The sequence below is a fragment of the Erinaceus europaeus genome, chromosome 7 (assembly GCF_950295315.1).
Source record: "Erinaceus europaeus chromosome 7, mEriEur2.1, whole genome shotgun sequence".
In the NCBI taxonomy this organism is placed as follows: domain Eukaryota; kingdom Metazoa; phylum Chordata; class Mammalia; order Eulipotyphla; family Erinaceidae; genus Erinaceus; species Erinaceus europaeus.
Window position 1 is genome coordinate 5,596,400 of NC_080168.1, and position 14,751 is coordinate 5,611,150.

The window sequence follows — 14,751 nt, forward strand, 5'->3', positions numbered from 1 at the left end:
CAAAATAAGCCTAGGCCCTAAGTTTTGTGCTACTAAGTATATCCTTCACAAAACAAACTGGTTTCTGAGTCAGGGGTCCCCACCTACAGGGCTCCCTGCTTTACTGATCCCATTCATAAGATGGAAGGTGAAAAAAGCACTCAGTTCATCTTAGCTGGGTAAAAGCAAGATGTGCATACAGTCTTACTAAACACACGGTGGTACTGCGGAGGCACTGTCCTGCGCCAAGCCTTTCCCAGGCTCCTCAGAGCTCAGTTCCAGGCGCCGCTGCCCTGCATGTGGCCCGGTTGCCCCTCCCCGAGTGCCGGCCGGTGCTGCCTTAATAAGCTGAGATTCCTCTGCAGGAATTCTTCCCGCACCTGCAGTGAGGTGGGGATCTTGGCCAGTAAGACTGTTGGGCAGTCGGAAGAGTCAGGATACAGCTCTGCACAGAAAAACAGACAAACGTGTCGTGACTCTTCCGGCAACGCAGTGCTTAGGGGATGACTACTCTCTCTTTGTGTCAAAGGTCTTGTTAATGTTGTTCTCCAATGTGTCCCCCTCCTGTCCTTTGCTCTGCACAGATCGTAAGAAGGACCTTGTCAAGCTGCAGGCTGGAGAATATGTCTCTCTTGGGAAAGTAGAGGCAGCTTTGAAGAATCTCTCGCTAATAGATAACATCTGTGCATATGCAAACAGGTAAGAAAGTAGAATTCCTGCTACTCGGACTTTAAGCATTTGTGTGCTGCTGGTACTTGGCCTTCTTCTAAAATGATACCAAATACTCCTGTATGGGGACAGTCTCTCCACATTACAGCCATTAGCTGCTTTTTTTTACCCCCTTGTGACGCTTCCTCGCCTCCTTTTCCTGTGTTTCTGCTTTCTGCTCCATGTCTCACTGCAGTGTCCTAAGTGGCGCGAGCAAGAAACAGAATCTCTCCTGTTGCCTCAGTACCCCTGCTTTGACTGTCACTCAGCACAGGGACGCCTGCTAGTAGCAGTTCACAGGAAAGGGGAGTTAGGGGAGCTGGGGATGTGTCGGGATCAGGGTTGGGGGTGGTGGTGTACCAGGTTAAGTTCTCAGTTCCTCACTCAAAGAACCATAGTCAGGGCTGAGGGTCTCTCCAAACTCTGTTAAGTGATTGTTGAAAGCATCCTAGTGCAGGGTGACACAGAGGCAGCTGGGAAGGAGAGTCTTCCTGGGAGATGTGTTGGTGTTTCAGATTAGCATTCTGATTGATGATGACACCCTCCTATTTCCGAGACTTAAAGCTCTGTAAGAGGTGACTGTCCCTAGTGGTAATGGTCAGTCTGGGAACCTTACTCTTAGACCGTACTATTTATTTATTACCGTACCAGCAAGGCCTGGAATGAGGAGAACTGATACAGAGGCCACTGTGCATTTACTACGTTGATTTAGACTTGATCCTTCCCTCCCTTTCGCCAAGAAACATTTTCTTCAGTGGTCACATTGTTGTGTCGCTCTGGTGTGAGATCACCCAGAATCTCCTTTTCCTCAGGTGACTGACTTCGAGTCGCTTTGTTGGCACAAGTTCTCCTGATAAAGGGAAGAAATGTCGTCATGCTGACTAGCTGCTGGGTTCTTTTAGATTCTAATTTATTTGTTTTTATTTTTGTCACCTGTTACTGTAAATTACTGACTTTGAATAGGAACTCTCTGATATTTTTTTTATTAATACATTGTTAATAGTTATGCATAACGAAAGTTCATGCTCAGGTGTCGTTTATGACACTTACTTAGCTACGCACTCTGTCTGAACTCTGGAGCATCCTGTGACTCGGACAGTAAAAGGAGTCGTTGCCCGAATGAGTGTGACAGCACTAGGTGTGCCTTCTGCATTTCCTTCTCTTTTTAAGACTGTGTGTGTAGCCAGTGCCTTGCACGTGAAGTTTAGCGCTCTAGGGCACTTCGTTCTCATGCAGATGGAGACAAAGGTGGAGGGCGGCGGTGTGGAGGGGACATCACAGCAGGGAAGAGGCTTCCCTCCTCACTCTGCACATGAGGTGCTGCCTCGGACCTGGGTTGCACACATGGCGAGGCAGGCACCTACCCAGTGGGCTTTCTCTCTCTCTTTCACTTTTCTTAATACTTTATTTATTGATTAGTGAGAAACATAGGAGGACAGAGGGAAAGAACCAGGTATCACTCTGATACATGCACTGCTGGGGATTGAACTTGGGACCTCATGCTTGAGAATTCAGTGCCATAGCCATTGCGCCACCTCCCGGACCACCCAGTGGGCTTTCTCTGACTCTGCAATTTCCTTCTTTTATTCCTTTCGTCCTTTCTTTCTGTTCTTTCCTCCCTCCCTCCCTCCCTCCCTCGCTCGCTCCTAATTGCCACCATGGGACTTGGTGCCAGCACAATGAATCCACTGCTCCCCACAGCCCTTTTTTTCCTCTCTCCCCCCCTCCCTCTTTCTCTCCCTTCCTTCCTTTCTATTTTTTTTAATGTTCATTTATAAAAAGGAAACACTGATGTAGGATAAGAGGGGCACAACTGCACACAATTCCCACCACCAGAACTCCGTATCCCATCCCCTGCCCTGATAGCTTTATTTCTATTTTTATTTGATAAGACAGAAATTGAGAGGGCAGGAGGAGACAGGGAAAGAAACAGACGGACACCTGCACACCCGCGCCACTGCTCCTAAAGCCCCCCCTGCAGGTGGACTGTCCTGTGTGTGTGGCGTCGCCTGGGCCCAGCCTGCTGCTCCTGCAGTTTGTTTACTCGAGTTGATTGCTAAGGGCCACGTGACCTCGGTGGGTTCAGGAAGGGCAGCTCAGCTGGCAGGCAACATTGTGGCTGACCATCCCGTTCTCCTGCTGAGTTCCCCTTTGTGTGTTTCAGCTATCATTCCTACGTCATCGGGTTTGTTGTGCCAAACCAGAAAGAGCTAACAGAACTGGCTCAGAAGAAAGGACTTAAGGGGACTTGGGAGGAGCTTTGTAACAGTTGTGAAATGGAAAACGAGGTACTAAAAGTGCTCTCTGAAGCCGCTATTTCAGGTGAGTGAGAGGTAACTGATCACATCACAGCATATGACCCATTGTATGCCTCGTCCTGCCCTTTCCTGCTTCGAAACCAGCAGTGTGTCGCCACGTGGAAGAGCACACTCGCCAGCCCCACACCTCCATTCACACGCCCCACATAATCACTGCTGAGCCCGTGCCCAGTGATCCTGGCCGGGAGCCCTCTGCACCCCTGTTGGATGGGTCACTTCTTGGCTTATTTATATTTTTAAGTACTTATTTTTGAGAGAGATGCAGAGAGAGAAACACCGGAGCACTGCCCAGCTCTGGCTTATTGTGGTGTGGGGGGTTGAACCTGGGACTTCGGAGGCTCAGGCATGAGTGTCTTTGCAGAACCATTATGCTATATAATGGTGATTAACCATTACACCCGCCCACTTCTTGGCCTATTTAAAATTTCTATGACTTTGAGATTTGATTCATACTTGACACAACTCATGTAACTGTTAATTGTACTGTTAGCTTTTTGAAATAACTCACCAGACTGTAGGGTCACACTGCAGCTAGCGAACCTCATCATCAACCCCAAGGCCCATTCAGTGTCTGTCAGTAGCCGTGCTCTGTAACCCCCAGCCCTCACCTCTCTCGCTCACCTGCTGTGTCTCTAGCCGCCTGCGTCTAGGGCCCTGCTCCCCGTCTGCAGTGTATCATTCTCGCGTTCTCATTGCGGCGTGGGCCTAAGCTTTCTTCCCTTCTGTTACTCATAATAATTAATCACACACACACATTCTCTCTCTCTGTGTCTCTGTCTTCATCCAGCCATCTGCAGGATACTTAGGTGGTTTTTCTCTCGGCTACTACAGATGTTGCTGCTGTGAACAGTGACTTTGTCCATAAGACTTGGCCCCACGTCCCAAATAACTCAGCTTGGCATTACTGTGCCTCTGTTGATGCTGTACTGAACCAGGCTGTTTTCTCTCAAGTATTTTCCAAACTGTCTTCTAAGAGCAAGTGCCACTGTCCATCCCCACTGCTGTGGTGCAGGGCCCTAGTTTCCTCCCATCCTTGACAAAACTCACTGTCCATCCTTCTGATTCGCACCCCCTCATGGGTGTGAAGTGAAGCGGTATGTCGGTGTGCTTTAGATTAGATTTCTCTGATGGCTAATGATGGTGTGGACAGTGTGTGTCTTTTCTGTAGAAATATTTATTCGAATTGTATTTTAAAACTGAGGTACGCATCTCTACTGCTGTATGAGGGTTTTTTTTTTTTTTTTTTTAAAGTACACAGACAACACACGTCAGTGGTGAGAGAGGGAGAAAGAGAGGAGGAAGAAGACCTGTGACACTGCCCCACTCTGTGTGGAGCATTCCCACTGTAGGTGCGGGCTGGGGGCTCGAACCGGGCCCTTGTTCATATTAGCCTGTGCTCCCCTGGCGCCAGATCAAGGTCTTTCTGTATTCTAGATACATGCCTGTATGTAGGTAAGTTCTGTTCTTTCAACTTACCGGCTCAGGCTCTCACTCAGATTAACTAGGATAATTTCCTCCACATAGAGTACATTGATTATAAACTTAATTCTTTAAAACACCTTCAAAGCAACTCCTAGATTAATGTTTAATGGAACTATTGGGAGCTCTAGCCTAACCCAGATGACATATAAAGCCCCGGCCCACTTGGCACCATGTCCATAGCCTTCTTGTCCAAGAAAAGACGGTGAAAGGTTAGATTTCTCGACAGGTTGGGCTTTTCCCCAGAAGAGAATGAGTGTGCATCTAGCCCCGCTGAGTAATTCCTACCCTTCCCCTTTGCTATTCTGTGACTTCAATACTGTGATAGAAACTTAACCTTCAGACATACCGTGATGGATAGTCGGATGAGCGAAGGAAGTCGGGACACTTGTCTGACAAGGGCAGTCATACTCCGTGTGCCGACATGGGGCCCAGTGTGGGCCTGGTCTGCACGTTCAGCCTCACCTGCGCAGTAGGCAGCACCACCCAGGTTTGCGTGTGATGCTCTGGCTCTCACAGTGACAGTCCTCAGAATGCGTGCTGACGGTGGGACCGCGTGTGGCTATCGACAGCTGAGCAGACCCTGCAGATGGAAACACTGCCTTCGTTCCTGCAGTGGGTCCCGTGGTCCCGGTTGTGCTTATCTAGCAGTTAACACTTGGCTCTGAGGCTAGCACGATGCACTTGACGGGGCTTGAGTCAGACCACAGCGCAGAAGCCGCAACACTTCAGTGCTTGCTTTTCAGTTCTTCCCTTGTCTCTGATGATGCACGCTCTGTCCTGTGGCCAGTTCTGTGGTCTGGGCCTCACTGCTTTGGTTCACAGTGCTTTTTCTTCTTGGGAGTGACTCCTGAAACACTGTATAGATGAATCTGTGCCGACTCCTATGTTGTCCTCTCAGTGAATAGTTAATCTGTCTTTTGCTCCCAAGTCACTTCCGGGGCCTCCTGTGTGTGTGATATCACTGAGCAGTATTTCCCAGCTCGGCTTTTATCTTGCACTTTTTGAATGACGGACGGGGTGAGGAGGAGGGGAGGAGAGACCAAAGTACCCTTCCACCATCCCTCCATCCGTGGAGCTCTGGTCCTGTGTTCACGATCCTCCTGTGTGGCTCTGGGTAGGGAACCCAGGGCCCCGTGTGTGCTCCCCATGGAGCATCTCACCCTGTAATACAGACCTACGGGCACCCAGTCACGCCTGGGGCTTTACCTTTTCCCCTTGTTAGGGTACAGGCCCCTTGACAGCAGAAGGGACTCATTTCTGTGTTTTTAAAAGAATGTTTAGTAAGAGGTTACATGTAACTTCTTTCAGTCCATATAGTTGGGGCTGGTTGACATCTGGCCCAGTAGAGAGCGTGAGGTGAGCAGAGATTGGGCCTGGGAGACGCTCAGCAGGGCTGTCGTGTGTGAAGCCCTGAGTTGATTCCTCAGCACCACGTCTAAAGATACAGGAGTATGTGTGTGCGTCCACTCTGTGTATCTGTGAGTGAACGCTACAAAGCTGAGCCAGTTTCACTAAGTGCCAGCCTCTCCAGGCCTCCCTCCCTCCCCCCCTCCCCTCCCCTCCCCCCTCCCCTCCCCTCCCCTTCCCTCCCCCCTCCCCTCCCCTCCCCTCCCCCCTCCCCTCCCCTCCCCTTCCCTCCCCCCTCCCCTCCCCTCCCCTCCCCTCCCCTCCCCTCCCCTCCCCTCCCCTCCCCTCCTCTCCTCTCCTCTCCTCTCCCCCTTCTCTGCTACTGAGGTCACAGGCCTTGTGTCAGGAGCACTGTCGGGAGCTCACACTCTGACCTTGAGGCTGCAGTGAATATTCTCATCTAGCATCAAGATTCTCCTGTAAATTTCTTTGTAGTGTGAAAGGATTATGCCCTTTTTAATAAATCCAGAGAAAACAGTAAGAGTCTGCTAAAAGAGAAGAATCCCTTCCCTCTGCATCCCAGCTCTGGAAGTGTGTGGCTTACAGTTCCTGTGACACCTCTCTCTCTCTCTCTCTCTCTCTCTCTCTCTCTCTGTGGTTTATAGTTCCTATGATGACCACACACAGAGTTTCTGTGACATCTCTTTCTCTCTCTGTGTGGGTGTGTGGTTTACAGTTCCTATGACACCTCCCCCCCCACTTCCTGTGACATTTGTCTCTGTGTGGTTTACAGTTCCTATGATGACCACACACAGAGTTCCTGTGACATCTCTCTCTCTTTGTGTGATTTCCTATGATGACCACACACACATACTCACACACACACACACCTTATTCCTTTTAACCCAGCAGGGTATACTACTAGTCATAAGCTCTTAAAAGTTAATCCTGTTTGCTGAGAACTGTAATACATTTTTTATATCTGTGCCTTTACCTTTTTGTCTCCCCATACCACCTCAGCAAGCCTGGAGAAGTTTGAAATTCCAGTCAAAATTCGTTTGAGCCCGGAACCGTGGACCCCTGAAACTGGTCTGGTGACAGATGCCTTCAAGCTGAAACGCAAAGAGCTTAAAACACACTACCAGGCGGACATTGAGCGCATGTATGGGAGGAAGTAAAGGTTCTCTCTCTGCGTCCTTTGCTACAGGGAGCTCTGATCAAATAGGAAAATACTTGAAATGCATGTCTTGAACCGTGAGGCAACTCCACTCCTCATATTAAACCTGAACTGTTACTTCTCACGACACCACCATTTTTAACTGACAGGATTAGTAAAATAGTAAGACAGCAAACCCATGTCTGTCTCGTCTCCTTCCCCTTCTCCAAGTTACTACACCACCTAGGACTGCACCTGTCAGCATGAGAACTCTGAATTCTACTGCGGAACAGTGATCTTAAGACCTCAAGTTTTTCAAACATGATTTCTATGTTCTGTATAATGTTCAGTTTGTAACTTTTTAAAAGTTTGGATGTATAGAGGGATAAATAGGAAAAACAAGAGTTGGTTATTGGGGGCTTTTTTACTTACAGTATTTAAAAATGCAAGGGTATGGCTGTGAAATTATGTAAATTTCAAATGGTTATAAGTCAAATCATTGTTGAACAAAATATTTGTTGCTGTGTAATTTTATTGTCTTGTATGCATTTAAGAGAAATAAATATACCCATGCTTATGTTTTAAGAAATGAAGACCTTGTGAATATATGCCCGCCCGTGTTCTCTTTCTCTGTTTGTCACTGGAGAGAACAAGTGAGTTGGCTTCGTGCCGCAGTAGAAGGTGACGGCCGGCCCGTGATAACAGAAGTCTCTGAAGCTCACATCAAGACCTCAGCTACCTATCTGCTGAGGCCTAGGAAACAGACTACGTGGGAATGTTAGAATAGAACTTGAAATAGCAAAGGACATTCCATCTTACTGAGAACAAGAACAAGGAGTTTATGTATCATAACACATCAGTCACGGACAAATCACACTGTCCTACCCTCCTCGTCTGCTTTAAGATGTTTAGTCATGGATATCATTTCAAATTAGGGCTTGTTTTTGATTGTAAGAGAGAAAGAGAGTTTGTCAGTATTACTAGCTAATTATAAAACTTTCCCTTTCTACCACTCTGCTTTCCTTCATATTTGTTCATTAACATGAAAGAAGCAGATGAGTGACTGAACCTGGGACATCATGCTTGTGAATCTAACAGCCTGAACTACTGTGTCAGTGAGTGAACCAACCATGTGTGTTTTTGTTTTTGTTTAGTTTTTCCCAGAGCATTTCTCAGCTCCGGCTTACGGTGATGCCAGGGACCGAACCTGGGCCATTGGGAACTCAGGCATGAAAGTCTCTACATAACCACTATACTGCCTAACCACCCCCCTCCAAAAAAAAAAAAAAAAAGATCTTTGCACTAATTTAGGATCTTTCTGTTATGATACTGTAGAACTTTAAAATGATTTCGTCTATTTAATTTTTTTTAATTACCTTTATTTGATAGAGACAGCCAGATCTTGAGAGAGAGAGAGAGAGGAAGACAGGCAGACACACACAAACCTGTTTGACCACCTGTGAAACTTTTCCCCTGCAGGTGGGGACTGAGGGCTTGAACCCAGGTCCTCATGGATTATATAATGTGTGCACTCATCTAGTTGTGCCATCACGCAGCCCCAGTCTGTATTTTGTGTCGGAGGGAAAGGATGGCCTCTCTTGACATACTCATTGGTTGATTTTCCGTTGTTTGACATGAAAACTTGCGAATGTAAACCCCAAGGGGGAGGAGGGTTTGTCTGACTTGTGGACCCATTTGGATATATTGTAATGGGCCTTGTTTCATACTTCCCTGTAGTCTTGGATGTTTGTTTTTAATGTCCATCTTGTCCTACCTTCATGTTTCATAAATTTTGGCAAAATCGCCAAGAAGGAAAACGAGAGGAATGGAAACGGGACACAGCAGGATGTTGTGATAATTAACGTCATGTTGAGTGCCGAGGACCTGTTTGTCGTCTTTGTTGAATAATTGCGTTCAACTGACTTGTTTGCTTCCTGACATTCTGTCTTCACTTTCTAAGTCAGTCCTTTCCTCTTGAGTGCCAGGAGTTAGTAATCACAGTGCCAGGATTACCTACAGTGCCAGGAGTTAGTAATCACAGTGCCAGGATTACCTACAGTGCCAGGAGTTAGTAATCACAGTGCCAGGATTACCTACAGTGCCAGGAGTTAGTAATCACGGTCGGTAGTAATACAACTGTGGTTAACACAACAGGTCTTTTGAGGGCAGTGCCAGAGGAAATGAACCCGGGGTCTCACAAATGTATCTCTGCTGTGAGTCACCACAGTTTCTGTGATTGTTACACCGTGCGCCACCTCCTCGTCCCGACCGTTAGTTTCTTTGTGTCTCAGAGGAGACAGCAGAGACAGCAGAGGACGTCTCCAGCCTCCTTGGAGCTGCAGCCGGTGCTCTCCAGGATGCGTTCTCATACGCCAGGCCTAGCACCCAGGGCCTCACACCTGTCAGCATGGAATCTCGAGGTGGTGTCAAAATTAAAAGCTGGCATGGACCCTTTTAAAAGGGGTAGGAGCAGCGTGGAAGATTCTGCACCAACACTGGATCCTACGGTTGTGGGAGGCAGGAAGAGCTCTAAGATGTCCTGTGTTTCTGAAGCCACCACTTCCCCCTGTTTTCAACTATCAGCTTTTTGTTTCTGACAAAGCTGGGTATACGTGACTTGATGCTAAGACCTTCAGACCTTTCTATGCAATCATTTAACTTGAGTGGAACTTTAACATCTAGCATCTCTGTCGTGAGCTTACTCTAGATTACAGGTGGTTTTTAAATTTTTTTTTTTTTGTCTTTATTGGCTAGAAACAGCCAGAAGTCGAGAGGGAAGGGGTGATAGAGAGGGAGACAGAAACCTGCAGCACTGCTTCAGCATTCCGCAAAGCTTTCTCCCCCTGAAGGTGGGGACTGGGGGTGGGGGTGAGGGCTTGAATCTGGGTCTTTGCACATTGTAACATGTACTCAACCAGGTGCGCCACCGCCTGGCCGAACATTGTTTAATGAAATACAGGTAGTTTAGTATTTCTATCATCCCATATCTGTCTGTAAATTTAGGATGGGACAGGTTTATCTTATCGTGGAAAAATCTGATGTCCCATACAAAATGTCGGAGGAAGCACATAAACCTGGTATAAGTGACAATACTTTTATCTTCACTTTGATCCTTCTCCCAAAACCTTTGTCTTAAGATTTCCTTCAACTCTCTGATTGCTGATTCCTCCTTATGTCCACTCACGCTGCATCTGAGGTGACGGAAAAGTCTGTCAGGTAGAGCCTGACAGATGGAGACCTGGAAGCCACCCTCTGGAAGGCTGAGGCCTTCTGCAGATCAGCATGGGATGCGGACTCCATTGGGGCCAGCTGGTCTGTTTCGATGGCTCCCTAAAGACTAGACTGGGAAGGGGACGCATGGTTCCAGGTGCTTTCACTGGCTATTTTTCACACCTGCCTTTCTCTTCTTTTTTCTGTCTTTTTAAAAATTTATATATTGGGAGATTAATGGTTTACAGTCAAGAGTAAAATACAATAGTTTGTACATTTTTTTTGAACACACTATATATGCTATTTATTATTGAATAGAGACAAATTGAAAGGGAAGAAGGTGATAGAGAAGGAGAGAGAGATACCTGCAGCCACACCTTCACCATTCGTGAAGCTTTCCCCCTGCAGGTGAGGACCAGGGGACTGAACCTGGGTCCTTGCACACTTTAATGTGATCGCTTCACCAGGTGAGCCACCACCTGGCCCCATGTGTAAATTCCACATTTCCATTTAACCCCCACTAGGTCTTCCTTTGCCGTCATGTTCCAGGACCTGCCCCTGCTCCCCCCCGAGTCTTTTACTTTGGTAAAAAAAGTCTTTTTCAGGACTGGAAAGAGTGCCTTCAGCAGAGTGATTCATGTCCTCTGAATTGTCTGCAAAGTTGTAGCCTTCTTGGCTTGATTTCCTTTCAGGTAAAGGCATAATCCCTTACCTCTTGACATATGTGCGTGTGCATTTTTTTTCCCACTAGAAACTGCAGGAAATTCTTTCTTGTGAGTTCCAGAGTTTCCTGAGATAGGAGACACTTTCCCCTCCCTCCCCTATGACCTCGAACGTGTGGATGCCCAGTCTTGCCCATAACGCAGCACACTCTGGGAATTCAGTCCCTCAAAAGAACGACACATTAATAATTTCCTCTCACCCAAATGAAAACACACAAGTAAAGCAGACGACATGCTCCTTGAAAGTCTGTCTGATAGGTCACATTTTTGGGAAAATCAGTGTTCTATAACTGTCATTTCCATGATGTCTGGCTTACTCATCTTAGGCATGACATAGTCTTGGTCTTGGATCGTTCTACCCTTGTAATCTTATCTTGTAAACCGCTTTTTCATTACTAATAAATAAAATAAAACTGGAAAGATGTCAGAGGAAAAAGCATCATCCCCCTGTACACTGGAAATGGGAAGAAACGTCCACCATGGAGATCTTTCTCATGGAACCACAGTAGGAGCGGAAGTGCTTCCCCCGGCTGAATTGTTCCCAAGAAGATCCTGCTCTGGGTGGGGTGTTATGGGGGCGGTCACCTTAAGAGGAACATAGGGGACTCCTGGCCACTTTCAACTCTGTATATGGAAAATCTTCCTAGTGACGCCTTATTGTACTTCAGTGACCAATGACACGATCCTAGTTCATCCACAGCATCCACTCAGGGTGGGTTTTTACATAGAGTGACATTTGACAAAGCCACAATTCAACACTTTTTTTAATTATTTTTTAAATTTTTATTTATTTTCCCTTTTGTTGCCCTTGTTTTGTTGTTGTTGTTATTGATGTCATTGTTGTTGGATAGGACTGAGAGAGATGGAGAGAGGAGGGGAAGACAGAGAGGAGGAGAGAAAGATAGACACCTGCAGACCTGCTTCACCGCCTGTGAAGCAACTCCCCTGCAGGTGGGGAGCCGGGGGCTCAAACCGGGATCCTTATGCTGGTGCTTGCGCTTGGCGCCAAGTGCGCTTAACCCGCTGCGCTACCGCCCGACTCCCTTCAACACTCTTAAGGCAGTAGAAAAGACATTCTTTTTTAGGAGTGACTACAGAAGATACCACTGTGAGAAGTAACTCAACACTATTTTTGTTTATACGTTCATGTACTGATCATCTGTTATTATGACAAAGTATTAAACATAAAATTTATCATTTAAATTTTTTTTAAGCTCAGGTCCTTTTTTTTTCTTCTTATTTTTAAAGCCCAAGTTCTTTTTTTGTTTGTTTGTTTTTTGTTTTCCACTTTGAAGCATATAATTCTGTGGTAAGAGGCATACTGACGCTGTATAACCTTTACCAATACTCATTTACAGAACTGTTTCATCCTTTAGAACTGAAACGAATAGTCTCCCTCTCACTTCTGTCTTCTCCCACATAAAGGTAACTCCTTTCTTCTATTTTCTTAGATTGGGGGTGGGTGGGATAGCATAGTAGTTAGGCATAAATACTTTCTTGCCTGAGGCTACAAGGTCCCAGGTTCAGTTCCCAGCACTACTCTAAGCCAGAGATGAACAGTGCTCTGGTAAAAGAAAGAAAGAAGCAAAGTCAAACCCAAATTCTGGTGTTCTAGTCTACTTTCTCTTCATGAAGCATGTGTGTTGATTCTAGACGCATGTAACATATTTTATATTTGAACATTTTGTGATTTTGTTTCCACCATTCTGTGATAGTGAATAGTTGTGCTTTGAACACTTAAACTTTGTGTTCATGAGCTTTTGAACATGGTATACAAGAACCTGCAGTTGTCAAATAATACCTTTCTCTCCCCCCACCTCTCTCTCTCTCTTTTAAATATTTATTTATTTATTCCGTTTTGTTGTCCTTGTTTTATTGTTGTAGTTATTATTGTTGTTGTTATTGATGAAGTTGTTGTTGGATAGGACAGAGAGAAATGGAGAGGGGAGGGGAAGACACAGAAGGGGAGAGACAGACAGACACCTGCAGACCTGCCTCACCACCTGTGAAGCGACTCCCCTGCAGGTGGGGAGCCGGGGGCTCCAACCTGGCATCTTACACAGGTGCTTGCACTTTGCACCACCTGTGCTTAACCTGCTGTGCTACCTACCGCCCGACTCCCTCTCTCTGTCTCTCCCTCACTCTGAGCCAGGATTATCTGTCGGTTGTCCCAGGCTCTCTGCCTCCCTGGCCACTGGCAGCGGAGACCTGAGCAGCCCCTGGGGACCCTGGGGGGCCTTGGCGATGAGGGAGAATGTGCAGAGAGGGGGCTCGGGGTCAACCCACTTAGATTCTCAAGGAAATAATGGCTTGGATTTCCCAGACAGTGGGCCTTTTCCCCACAGTTATCATTGCGACAGTACTTGCACAATGACTACTGCTCCTGAGGGCCCTTTTTTTATGATAGACACAGAAAGAAGCATAGAGGGGAGTCGGGCGGTGGCGCAGCGGGTTAAGCGCACGTGGCGCAAATCGCCAGGACCTGCATAAGGATCCCGGTTCGAGCCCCTGGCTCCCCACCTGTAGGGGAGTCGCTTCACAGGTGGTGAGGCAGGTCTGCAGGTGTCTGTCTTTCTCTCCCTCTCTGTCTTCCCCTCCTCTCTCCATTTCTCTCTGTCCTAGCCAACAACAACGACATTAATAACCACAACAATGTTAAACAACAAGGGCAACAAAAGGGGAAAATAAATAAATAAAAACTTAATTAAAAAAAAAGAAAGAAGCATAGAGCTAGAGAGAGAAATAGAGAGAAAGAGAGACACCTTCAACACTGTTCCACCACTCAGAAACTTCCTCAGTGCAGGTGGGAACCTAGGCCTTGAACCCAGGTCCTTGCACATGGTAAAAGGAGCCACCACCCACCCCCTACCTGTATTATTATTATTATTTTTGGGTATTTACTCAGACATAGACATGTGGAACCATAAATTATTCTGTGTTTAATATTTCCGGGAGGACTGTTTACTTTGACATCATTGTCATCATCATTTTACAGCTGACGAAAATGAGACTCAGAGAGGTTATTACTCAGCCAAGGCCACATATCTGACCTCTTAAACGAGTTCCTAGATTTCCATACTTAAGCATGGAATGTACTTGAAAGAGGGTTTTCCATGAATAGACTCTCAACAAGTATCTGTCCTCTTCCGCGTTCCCTCTGATGATAAGCCAGGTAGGCATACTGGTCTGAAGTTTCAGTTCACTTCAAGTCTGCACGCCTCCTTTCCTTTGCTATTATTTATTTATTTTTACCCTGAGTACAGCTCGACTCTGTCTAATGGGGGTGCCGGGGATCAAACCTGGGACTGTTTGATATGCTACCCTGTGTCCTGTGTCTGGACTCTCTCTCTCTTTCATATTTACTTACTTATTTTCCCTTTTGTTGCCCTTGTTGTTTTTTCATTGTTGTCGTAGTTATTACTGTTGTCACCGTTGTTGGATAGGACAGAGAGAAATGAAGAGAGGAGGGGAAGACAGAGAGAAATGGAGAGAGAAAGACAGACACCTGCAGACCTGCTTCACCGCCTGTGAAGCGACTCCCCTGCAAGTAGGGAGCCGGGGGCTCCAACCAGGATCCTTAACGCCGGTCCTTGCGCTTTGCGCCACCTGTGCTTAACCCTGGACTATATCTCCTTATCTTTACTTTCATTTTGTTATAACTACTACAGAAACAAAGACCCCACCTGCCATAATTATGACTAAAATGATTCTAGGATCTTCTTTCAAAGTACCCATGTGTTAATAGTACATCTTCCTTCTTTGTCTAAAGTCTCTCCCCAGAAAGACTTTATCGAATATAGCTAACGGGGGCTGAGGTCCTTATCTTCCT

General features: G+C 46.6%; 1 protein-coding gene across 2 annotated transcripts in view; it reads left to right on the plus strand.

Annotated features, from left to right (window-relative positions):
* Nucleotides 1-7,579, plus strand: part of ACSL3 (acyl-CoA synthetase long chain family member 3) — a 72,239-nt gene extending 64,660 nt beyond the window's left edge. For both annotated transcript variants that reach the window (XM_060193674.1, XM_060193675.1), the window contains 3 exons: nucleotides 564-678; nucleotides 2,852-3,009; nucleotides 6,855-7,579. In XM_060193674.1, coding sequence (XP_060049657.1) covers nucleotides 564-678; nucleotides 2,852-3,009; nucleotides 6,855-7,012 — 431 coding nt within the window. In that variant the 3' untranslated portion in view covers nucleotides 7,013-7,579. The remainder of the gene's footprint in view (nucleotides 1-563; nucleotides 679-2,851; nucleotides 3,010-6,854) is intronic.
* The last annotated feature ends 7,172 nt before the right edge of the window (nucleotides 7,580-14,751 follow it).